Source organism: Salvelinus fontinalis, chromosome 14 (genome assembly GCF_029448725.1).
Source record: "Salvelinus fontinalis isolate EN_2023a chromosome 14, ASM2944872v1, whole genome shotgun sequence".
Taxonomy (NCBI): Eukaryota; Metazoa; Chordata; class Actinopteri; order Salmoniformes; family Salmonidae; genus Salvelinus; species Salvelinus fontinalis.
The window spans coordinates 23,773,099-23,785,556 of NC_074678.1; the positions used below are offsets into that span (position 1 = coordinate 23,773,099).

Consider the following 12,458-nt stretch of genomic DNA (forward strand, 5'->3'; position numbering starts at 1 on the left):
GTGGTCTATCTTGGGTTAGTTATAAAAATCTTTGATATTGCTGAATGGGTTTGAATGGCACCATAAAATCCTGGTGAAAGTGACTGTAACTAGCACAGGATCAAGGTTGATGTAATTGATTTCATCCTGCCTGAGAGAGTTAACTGGGAACCTCATTGTAGCCTACCAGCCCATGATTGGTCTGTGTAAGCATGTAGTCCTGCGTGACAACAAATGTAGTAGTCAGAATGGATCACTATTTAATCTCGATTTGTAGCGAACTTGAAAATAATTCACCGTGGGGATCGAATTTGATCATAATAAGCAAATTTTAGATCCCAAAATGGGGGTCAATTATTGGGGGTGTTTGGCCTTTCTGGTGATCGTAATTTACATAGGCTTTCTAGGTCAGACCAGGGCTTTTGGCACCGCAAGGTTGCTACTACTGAGGTATAATAAGAACAGTTGCTACGCAGTAGCCGTCCAGCAGAGCTTGTGACTTCACGCTCCAGACCGGAAATTTTACTGACAAATTTGCTGTTTCCATCATTACATTTTTATCTGATGTACTTTAATCGCATAAAAAGTTTGGATGGAAACCTGGTTACAGCCACACAACTCCAAATCAAATCAAATCAAATTTTATTTGACACATACACATGGTTAGCAGATGTTAATGCGAGTGTAGCGAAATGCTTGTGCTTCTTGGAAGGAATGAATAAGAATATGTACATAAAAATATATGAATGAGTGATGGCCGAACGGCATAGGCAAGATGCAGTAGATGTTAGAGTACAGTATGAGATGAGTAATGTAGGGTATGTAAACATTATATAAAGTGGCATTGTTTAAAGTGACTAGTGATCCATTTTTACATACATTTTTCCATTATTTAAGTGGCTAGAGTTGAGTCAGTATGTTGGCACCAGCCACTCAATGTTAGTGATGGCTGTTTAACAGTCTGATGGCCTTGAGATAGAAGCTGTTTTTCAGTCTCTCGGTCCCCGCTTTGATGCACCTGTACTGACCTCGCCTTCTGGATGATAGCGGGGTGAACAGGCAGTGGCTCGGGTGGTTGTTGTCTTTGATGATCTTTTTGTCCTTCCTGTGACATCGGTTGGTGTAGGTGTCCTGGAGGGCAGGTAGTTTGCCCCCGGTGATGCGTTGTGCAGACCTCACTACCCTCTGGACAGCCTTACGGTTATGGGCGGAGCAGTTGCCGTACCAGGCGGTGATACAGCCCGACAGGATGCTCTCGATTGTGCATCTGTAAAAGTTTGTGAGTGTTTTTGGTGACAAGCCGAATTTCTTCATCCTCTTGAGGTTGAATAGGCGCTGCTGCACCTTCTTCACCACGCTGTCTGTGTGGGTGGACCATTTCAGTTTGTCTGTGATGTGTACGCAGAGGAACTTAAAACTTTCCACCTTCTCCACTACTGTCCCGTTAATGTGGATAGGGGGCTGCTCCCTCTGCTGTTTCCTGAAGTACATAATCATCTCCTTTGTTTTGTCAACATTGACTGAGAGGTTATTTTCCTGACACCACACTCCGAGGGCCCTCACCTCCTCCCTGTAGGCCGTCTCGTCGTTGTTGGTAATCAAGCCTACCACTGTAGTGTCGTCTGCAAACTTGATGAATGAGTTGGAGGCGTGTATGGCCACGCAGTCGTGGGTGAACAGGGAGTACAGGAGAGGGCTGAGAACGCACCCTTGTGGGGCCCCAGTGTTGAGGATCAGCGGGGTGGAGATGTTGTTACCTACCCTCACCACCTGGGGGCGGCCCGTCAGGAAGTCCGGGACCCAGTTGCACAGAGCGTGGTCGAGACCCAGTACATAGGTAGTCCTCTTGTCCAGATGCGTTAGGGCAGTGTGCAGTGTGATTGCATTGTCTGTGGACCTATTAGGGGGGTAAGCAAATTGGAGTGGGTCTAGGGTGTCAGGTAGGGTGGAGGTGATATGGTCCTTGACTAGTCGGTTGGTGTAGGTGTCCTAGAGGGCAGGTAGTTTGCCCCCGGTGATGCGTTGTGCAGACCTCACTATCCTCCGGAGAGCCTTATGGTTATGGGTGGAGCAGTTGTCGTCTCAAAGCACGTCTCAAAGCACTTCATGATGACAGAAGTGAGTGCTACGGTAGTCATTGAGCTCAGTTACCTGAGCCGTAAACACACCAGCCAGCTGGTCTCCAATGGCATTGGATAAAAATTGGATAAAAATAACTCAACCAATGGCAATGGAGAAAAATAACTCTGGAGAAACAGGACTCATTACACCAATAAGGTGAAGAAGAAAAACAGAAACAATGATCTGACATCAATTGCTCTTGAGTCAATTTCATAAAAGGAGACGCAATAAAAGGAATAGGAAATCTTCAAAGACTTCTACAAATAATTGTCCTGAAGGTTGTAATCAGAAATGACCATTATGGTTATCAGCATGCAGGGCTATAGATAGACAGACTGATAAAGTGGAGTGTCAGAGTTACGTAGGTAAGTGTTAGCAGCACTGACCTGTCCAGGGGTACTGGAGTCACACACAGATGTTGTGTACTGTCTGTCCAACTCTGGTGCATTATCATTCTGGTCCAGTGTCTCTATGGCAACCACAACCCTGGTCACAAGGTTTGGATTGTCTAGAAAAGGATAGGAGTGCCTAGTGAGTTCAACTTCAACTTCATCACAGCCATCACCAGGGCTACAATGAGTGATATGAGGGAAACATGACTCTGTACTAAGCCAGAGTGCTTGTATTGTTTGTGGGCAGCTGAGTCTGAAAGGACTTGAACCTTATACCTCTCTGTGTGGCGATGACAGTGATATTATGCCATTGTTCACGCTCCCGGTCCAATTCCATCATGGTGGTGATAAGGCCGCTGTCAGAAGTAATACGGAATAGAGCCTCCAGGTCAGACTGGGGATCAATGGAGTACCTGAGAGAGAGACGGGAGGGGAGGGGGAGAGAGAATAGTTTGAGTAAAGAAAATGTGAGTGAAGGAGAGTGAGTGAGTGAGTGAGTGAGTGAGTGAGTGAGTGAGTGAGTGAGTGAGTGAGTGAGTGAGAGAGTGAGTGAGTGAGTGAGTGAGTGAGTGAGTGAGTGAGTGACAGGCAGACAAACTGACGGACTGACTGGCTGACTAAGTGAGTGTAGCCTACCTGATGTTTGTGCTTTGTCCTGTGTCTGGGTCAACAGCAGATACTCGGCCCACGCTGCAGACAGGAGGACAGTTCTCAGACACGTCCAGACGGTAACGGGATCGGGAGAAGCGGGGGGGCTCGTCTGCGTTGAGGACCATGACCCATACGGTCGCACAGTCCTTAAAGGGCCCCTTCCGTAGGAACCGTGCATCCACCATGGGGTTCACAACTTCCACTGAGAACGAGAATGAACTGCGACTCTCATAGTCCAGCAACTGAGGAGAGATATACAGCCAATTATGTTTTACTATACTTTTCTTTAACCATTTTTGTATATTATTTATCTGTCTCCTTTGCTTCCTCTCTATCACCTTCCCTAACTCGAACACTCTTTCTCTCCCTCTTTTCATCATGCCCTTTTCCTACCCTTGTTCCATAATTATTTCGCTCCCACATTCACTCATCATCACCACATTCTATCTCATACTCTCACGCTTGTCACACAAACTTTGTTAAATGGAGCTTGCGATGCCCCATGTACTCAACACCACACTGAAAAATACACAGGCTCACAGCCTATTTTCCGGTTGGTGATTTAAATTCAACTGCTAGTCGGAATCTTTAATTTATGAATTAGTTGTGCATAAATTCCATTGTATTTGAATCCCCTTTTTGTCTATGACTTATTTTCAAGTTACTCACAGTGAGAAAATGTTTTGTTTGAGATAATTAAAGGGATTCTCTGGAACTCTTGTATACTTTTTAGCCAGTAGGTTAGAAAGTAGCACTCGAGACAAAATTTGTCCCCCAAAAATTGCGTATTACATCACATATTTTCTCTCGCGCTCTGCTCTGTGTGCATCATGTGCATCTTGCTAGCTGTCACACATATGGCGAGGGGCTGAAGGTCATTGGTTGAACTGGAATTGCTTGGGGTCTGGCCCATGTGGGGGAAAATGGAGCAGCACAGCGCCCAGAAAAACAGTTGCCTTCAAATTAGGGATTCTCGTGGTCAAAAGCGGGAGGTTTAAAAAATACTTAGTAGTCACCAATGTTCCGTAGGATGTCTTCGAATTTGCAGGACTGTGCAACCACACAACAGGATTGCAAGGAAAAACTGTTACTTTACTGTTTCCAGACCAAATATTTATTCAAAGCATCCTATTACCAGGCCTGATTATGACTGACTGAAGTCTCTGCAGGAAACACTGTCCTGCTGTTTTAAATGTTTTTCACTGATTTAACTTCCTGGTAAGAGTGCCTTGGAGGAGCTATGCTTAGTTTAGCCCCTCATTTTACGCCATTGTGGATGTTTTTGACTTGAGTCTGATCAAGAGCTACATACAGTATACATCTGGTGTCCATTACTTATTTCTCACCTTGTTTAGTACAATGACAGCTTCTTGGTCTCTTCCGGTGATGTTAAATGTGTCTCCCTCCTCTCCGTCCAGGATGGTATATTCCAGCATGGCATTATCTCCCAGATCAGCATCTGTTGCTGAGAGGCGACCCACCTCCACCCCTGGTGCTGCCAGCTCAGAGATAGAGAACGACCAGGAACCTACAGGCAGACAGAGACAGAGAGAGAGACAGAGAGACAGAGAGACAGAGACAGAGAGAGAGAGAGAGAGAGAGAGAGAGAGAGAGAGAGAGAGAGAGAGAGAGAGAGAGAGAGAGAGAGAGAGAGAGAGAGAGAGAGAGAGAGAGAGAGAGAGAGAGAGAGAGAGAGAGAGAGAGAGAGAGAGAGAGAGAGAGAGACCACACAGATGAGTGACGGGCAGGGACTAACTAAACATACCGTTTAGACCATAAAATGATAGAGTAGTCATGCAGTAGTCCTCAGGGGAAATGTTTACAGTAATGATGAGTGGAGGGAGAGTTGAGGGACAGCAAGAGAGGAGAGGGAAAGTGTGAAAAATCGGGACACAGTATAGAGGAATGTATTGTCTCAGAGCATTATATTTGGCAGTGATTTTATTGTCTATTGGAGCAGAAACTGAACTTTAGATGAAATATTGATAGAATAGAATGTGGAAGCGCTTGGATAATATATCTCTCACTGTTTTTCATGAAGAGCTAGCTTAGTGCTGTCGAGGACCCTAATAGAGCAATCTCAAGATGTTATTAATTCAGATTGATGACAATGATAATAATAATGATGATGAATACGATGGTGATGATGATGATGGTGGTGAGGAGGAGGATGAAGAGGTAAGCAGCTCATTCATGGAATGTATTTATTAGTTTGCAATGATGAAGGAAGAGCCACATGCACATATCAAGAAACACTGCCTAAAATGAAATCAAAATCAACTATTAGTACAGTAGTCTCTTCTCACAGCTGCTGTGTGACAACCCTGGCAGAGGAGACCCTAAAGGTGCTCTTAGCAGCAGAGAGATCAGTGCACCACCACAAGTGCCACAGTACAATGCATTTCATCACACACACACACACACACACACACACACACACACACACACACACACACACACACACACACACACACACACACACACACACACACACACACACACACACACACACACACACACACACACACACACACACACATAAATGGAGCATTACTAGGCTGTAATACATGACATATGCCAATAACAAAACAGTAACAGTAATGTTGCTCACTCTTCCTGAAGTGAGGGGGGTTGTCGTTGACATCACTCAGCCTCACAGTGACTGTGGTCGTCCCTGACATCCCCCCAAGGTGCCCCCCCATGTCTTTGGCCTCAAGGACTACCAGATAGGTGTCCTGACTCTCCCTGTCCATGTCAGTTACAGCAGTACGTAGGACACCTGGCAGAGAGGACAAGGAGAGGACATAGGACAGTAAATAACCCCATGATGCATTACAATGACAAGGATCACAGCTAAAGGGACAAGCAGACTGCACCAGGATGAGTTATCTGCTTTAATATCACATATCGCTATGTCACACGCTTTTATGTACATAGAATACCTGTGGACTGTCTATGGCTGTACATACAGACCACAGAAGTACACAATGTTGTATCTTTACAGATCACATGGGCATACTGTAGTCTGTTCATCATCATGGCTATCATAATGGCATATAACATGTAGCTTGATAGGAGTGTGTATTATAGGCCCATCAGACCTGTCTGAGGATCCACAGAGAAATACTGCTGGCCCTGGGTCACAGCATACACCAGCCTGGCACTGTTACCATACGTAGGGTCGTCTGCATCCGTGGCTGTCACCTGGATTATGGATGTACCTGTTAGCGAGAGATGGAGTGGTGAGACTACAGGAATGACAAATAAGCCCTTGAGATAGCCTGACTAGACTGTAATGTAAATCACAGATCAGGACCGGAGACCTGTCAGTCACATGTAGTACCTATATTGGCCATCTCGGGCACAGTGGCGGTGTAGGGCTCATTCTGGAAGACAGGTGGGTTGTCGTTGATATCCTGAACTCTGATGATGAACGTGGACGAGGGTTCGAGGGCGCGGCCTGTCTGGCGGTTGGTTGCTGTAGCAATCAGGCGGTACTGGTCCTTGTCCTCTCGGTCCAGAGACTTGGTGACGTGGATGTTTCCTGTGTTCCCGTCGATGACAAACACAGACCCCACCCCCTCTCCTTCTAATATGTACTTAGTACGCCCATCGCCCCTGTCCATGTCTGTGTGCAGCTGGAGGAGATGGGTATGGACAGAAAATAAAGTCATAACAGTAATCTATGCATTCTGCTTTGAGCCTTGCTTAATGAGCGACTTTTGTTCTCTCTGCTCTGTTCTCTAAAACGCCAGGGTTTATAGTTTAACTGATGCTTTTGACATATTGTGCCCGAGCCACCACTGACACAGACAATGCATCCCTCATCAGCGCCATTTATCATCAACCTAAACAAAAACATGTGATTGTGAAATGAGCGATTGAATCAAGCTCAAGATGTGGTATTCAGTGAGTGTGAATTGAATGGCACCAGGTGTGAAAGGGACAGAAGGGAGCTGAATGAGTACTGATGCGTACCGCTAATTAACTCATTGGACCAAGGAGGCCACTGTGGGATTGTTAGGGGGTGAAAGCACATGACTGTGGACAGTGGCCTCAAATGTCCTGCTCACACATGCAGAACACTGACGGCCCAATGTGTCCATCTGCATGTGTCACTCTTTCTGTCTTCTGTTCTGTTCTGTTCTGTTCTGTCCATCTGTCTGTTTCCTTTCCCTCTCTGAATCCATCTGTTTGCTTGTCTTTGTATCTCCCCTTAACTTTGTTTTTCTGTCACCCTCTCTCTCTCTCTGGGAACGTGCCGGTCTCTCTGACAGTCAATCTGCCCATCTGTTTCTTTCTCTCTCTCTCTTTCTTCATCTGTATCTCTATCTGTCTCTGTGTGTCTGCCCCTGTTACTTTGTGGTAAACAGTGCTTGCTTGTTCAGTATTTAATGGCAGTAGGGGGACATTATAGGGAGCTGGTTGGGTAAAAGGCCAGACACACAGAAACAAAAGCTACAAGGATTACTCAGCCTTCATCACACAGGGAAGGCTTACTGACCAGGAACCTCAACATCTCACTCCCCTTAAGGCACATCTGCACATGTTCATAATCCACAAGGTTTATTCATATCGCATCATTTCCTCCGCTCTGCTGCGGACCCTCTGTAAAAGACCAACACAACCTCTATCTAAAATCACAACCCTTTATTTTAACTAAACTCAGCAAAAAAAAGAAACGTCCTCTCACTGTCAACTGTGTTTATTTTCAGCAAACTTAACATGTGTAAATATTTGTATGAACATAACAAGATTCAACAACTGAGACATAAACTAAACAAGTTCCACAGACATGTGACTAACAGAAATGGAATACTGTGTCCCTGAACAAAGGGGGGGTCAAAATCAAAAGTAACAGTCAGTATCTGGTGTGGCCACCAGCTGCATTAAGGACTGCAGTGCATCTCCCGCTCATGGACTGCACCAGATTTGCCAGTTCTTGCTGTGAGATGTTACCCCACTTTTCCACCAAGGCACCTGCAAGTTCACAGACATTTCTGGGGGGAATGGCCCTAGCCTCACCCTCCGATCCAACAGGTCCCAGACGTGCTCAATGGGATTGAGATCCGGGCTCATCGCTGGCCATGGCAGAACACTGACATTCCTGTCTTGCAGGAAATCACACACAGAACGAGCAGTATGGCTGGTGGCATTGTCATGTAGGAGGGTCATGTCAGGATGAGACTGCAGGAAGGGTACCACATGAGGGAGGAGGATGTCTTCCCTGTAATGCACAGCATTGAGATTGCCTGCAATGACAACAAGCTCAGTCCAATGATGCTGTGACACACCGCCCCAGACCATGACGGACCCTCCACCTCCAAATCGATCCCACTCCAGAGTACAGGCCTCGGTGTAACGCTCATTCCTTTGACAATAAATGCGAATCCGACCATCACCCAAGGTGAGACAAAACCACGACTCGTCAGTGAAGAGCACTTTTTGCTAGTCCTGTCTGGTCCAGCGACGGTGGGTTTGTGCCCATAGGCGATGTTGTTGCCGGTGATGTCTGGTGAGGACTTGCCTTACAACAGGCCTAGAAGCCCTCAGTCCAGCCTGTCTCAGCCTATTGTGGACAGTCTGAGCACTGATGGAGGGATTGTGCTTTCCTGGTGTAACTCAGACAGTTATTGTTGCCATCCTGTACCTGTCCCGCAGGTGTGCTGTTCGGATGTACTGATCCTGTGCAGTTGTTGTTACACATGGTCTGCTACTGCGAGAACAATCAGCTGTCCGTCCTGTCTCCCTGTAGCGCTGTCTTAGGCGTCTCGCCGTACGGACATTGCAATTTATTGCCATGGCCACATCTGCAGTCCTCATGCCCCCTTGCAACATGCCTAAGGCACGTTCACACAGATGAGCAGGGACCCTGGGCATCTTTCTTTTGGTGTTTTTCAGAGTCAGTAGAAAGGCCTCTTTAGTGTCCTAAGTTTTCATAACTGTGACCTTAATTGCCTACCGTCTGTAAGCTGTTAATGTCATAACTACCGTTCCACTGGTGCATGTTCATTAATTGTTTATAGTTTATTGAACAAGCATGGGAAACAGTGTTTAAACCCTTTTACAATGAAGATCTGTGAAGTTATTTGGATTTTTACGAATTATCTTTGAAAGACAGGGTCCTGAAAAAGGGACGTTTCTTTTTTGCTGAGTTTATAATAAACAGAATGGGTTGTTTGATATTTACTGAGCAGTATACTACATGTTTTTACATTAATATGGACACAGCTTTGTGGTCAAACTGTGGTTGTTATATTTATCACATGAGAATTAAGTTCAAGACAAGCCATAGGCAAGGAACATTGCTCATATTATTATGTCACATAAGCCTGGAGAGAGCAAGAGCAAAAGAGTATTATGGCCCCTTAGGACTTAAATCACATAGATCTGCATTTCTTCTACGCAAAAACACCAAAGGGATGCATAAACACATTGGTAAACATGTCAACTGTAATTCTTAAACCACAGGTGTATACAGGCGTAGTACACAAGTGTCTCTGGGTGCGAGTGTGTGTGTGTGTGTGATATGTGTGAGAGAGAGAGCAAGAAAAAGAGAGAAACAGTGTTTGTAGTTGAGCGTGCAGTTAGGGATTAAAGAAACACATGATAACACACAGAAAGAAATGCTAGATGAGGGAGTAGGGGGTTTATTCTCTCCAACACCCTCCTCCTCTTCTTCCTCCTTAAATCTGCTTTTATTTGGATCCCACGCATCACCACGAGAGACATCTTTGTCATTCTTCCATCTCACATCTCTTTCTCACTAAACCATACTCTCAATACAATTGCTAGCTCAGTCCTGCTGTGCATCAGTCGCCATGGCAAAATATTTCTCTGTGGGGTTGAAACTTATCCAATCCATAAAAACAAAAGAGTGGAGGGGAATTATTTTTTTAAATGATCTCTGAGGGAATTCCCAGAGGGCTACTGTCTTTCCCTATCCTGTTGTCACTCTCCCCACTAACTTTAATTTTCTGTATTCTGCTTGTTGATTTTCTCTTCCTGAAAATGTCTCATTCATTGCCATGATGTACTTTATCTTACCCCACTCAATGCTTACTATCAATGTCTTTTAAACAGCGTAGAACATACACTCTAATCATGTATGTGAGTCTGGGCGTTGATGTATTTTTGTTTCTTTGCGTTGTCTGTAACTTATTTTTTACTTATTTTGTACATAATGTTGCTGTTACCGTCTCTTATGACCGAAAATAACTTCAGGGCATCAGAACTGCGATTACTCACCACGGACTGGCAGAATCCTTTTTTCCTTTAACGAGTCTGATGAGCCCGACGTGAATGATATACTGCTTTCCCGGGGACAGGCCTAGATCCCCGTCATTTGTGTGAAGAGAAGTTGGAGAAAAAGGGGCCGGAGGGCAGGCTGCCTTCTGAGAATTCGTAGGTGATCGAATAAACCTCCACTTCCTTCCATTCTGCTAGCAAACGTGCAATCTTTAGAAAATAAAACCGATGACCTACGATGAAGATTAAACTACCAACGGGACATTCAAAACTGTAATAGCCACGGAGTCATGGCTGAACGACGACATTATCAACATACAGCTGGCTGGTTATTTGCTGTATTGGCAGGGTAGAACAGCGGCATCTGGTATGACAGGCAGACTATGAATTTTTGTAAATAACAGCTGGTGCACGATATCTAAGGAAGTCTCGAGGTTATGCTCGCCTGAGGTAGAGTATCTCATGATAAGCTGTAGACTACACTATCTACCTAGAGAGTTTCCATCTGTATTTTTCGTAGCTGTCTACATACCATCACAGACTGATGCTGGCACTAAAACCGCAATGAACGAGCTATATTCCACCAAAAGCAAACAGGAAAACGCTCACCCAGACGCGGCTCTCATAGTAGCTGGGGACTTTAATGCAGGGAAACTTAAATCCGTCTTACCAAATTTCTATTAATCAAGTTTATTTTATATAGCCCTTCGTACATCAGCTAATATCTCGAAGTGCTGTACAGAAACCCAGCCTAAAACCCCAAACAGCTAGTAATGCAGGTGTAGAAGCACGGTGGCTAGGAAAAACTCCCTAGAAAGTCCAAAACCTAGGAAGAAACCTAGAGAGGAACCAGGCTATGAGGGGTGGCCAGTCCTCTTCTGGCTGTGCCGAGTGGAGATTATAACAGAACTATGCCAAGATGCATAGCATGTGCAACCAGAGGGAAAAATAACTCCGGACCACATTTACTCCACACACAGAGACGCATACAATGCTCTCCCTCGCCCTACATTTGGAAAATCTGACCATAATTCTATCCTTCTGATTCCTGCTTACAAGCAAAAATTAAAGCAGGAAGCACCAGTGACTCGATCAATAAAAAAGTGGTCAGATGAAGCAGATGCTAAGCTACAGGACTGTTTTGCTAGCGCAGGCTGGAATATGTTCCGTGATTCCTCCGATGGCATTGAGGAGTACACCACATCAGTCATTGGCTTCATCAACAAGTGCATTGATGACGTCGTCCCCACAGTGACCGTACATACATACCCCAACCAGAAGCCATGGATTACAGGCAACATCCGCACTGAGCTAAAGGCTAGAGCTGCCGCTTTCAAGGAGCAGGACTCTAACCCGGAAGCTTATAAGAAATCTCACTATGCCCTCCGACAAACCATCAAACAGGCAAAGCATCAATACAGGACTAAGATCGAATCCTTCTACACCGGCTCTGACGCTCGTCAGATGTGGCAGGGCTTGCAAACCATTACAGACTACAAAGGGAAGCACAGCCGAGAGCTGCCCAGTGACACGAGCCTACCAGACGAGCTGAACTACTTCTATGCTCGCTTCGAGGAAAATAACACTGACACATGCATGAGAGCACCAGCTGTTCCCGAAAGACTGTGTGATCACGCTCTCCGCAGCAGATGTGAGTAAGACCTTTAAACAGATCAACATTCACAAGGCCGCAGGGCCAGACAGATTACCAGGACATGTACTGCGAGCACGTGCTGACCAACTGGCAAGTGTCTTCACTTACATTTTCAACCTCTCCCTGTCCAAGTCTGTAATACCAGCATGTTTTAAGCAGACCACCATAGTCCCTTTTGCCCAAGAACACTAAGTTAACCTGCCTAAATGACTATCGACCTGTAGCACTCACGCCTGTAGCCATGAAGTGCTTTGAAAGGCTGATCATGGCTCACATCAACACCATTATCCCAGAAATCCTAGACCTACTCCAATTTGCATACCGCCCTAACAGATCCACAGATGATGCAATCTCTATTGCACTCCACACTGCCCTTTCCCACCTGGACAAAAGGAACACCTATGTGAGAATGC

At 45.4% G+C, this 12,458-nt stretch overlaps 1 protein-coding gene across 2 annotated transcripts in view; it reads right to left on the bottom strand.

Annotated features, from left to right (window-relative positions):
• Nucleotides 1–12,458, bottom strand: part of LOC129869644 (cadherin-24-like) — a 31,822-nt gene that overhangs the window by 4,410 nt on the left and 14,954 nt on the right. For both annotated transcript variants that reach the window (XM_055944254.1, XM_055944253.1), the window contains 7 exons: nt 6,487–6,781; nt 6,245–6,364; nt 5,755–5,922; nt 4,490–4,671; nt 3,129–3,385; nt 2,769–2,905; nt 2,487–2,608 (listed from right to left, as the gene is read on the bottom strand). In XM_055944254.1, the coding sequence (XP_055800229.1) occupies nt 2,487–2,608; nt 2,769–2,905; nt 3,129–3,385; nt 4,490–4,671; nt 5,755–5,922; nt 6,245–6,364; nt 6,487–6,781 (1,281 nt within the window). The remainder of the gene's footprint in view (nt 1–2,486; nt 2,609–2,768; nt 2,906–3,128; nt 3,386–4,489; nt 4,672–5,754; nt 5,923–6,244; nt 6,365–6,486; nt 6,782–12,458) is intronic.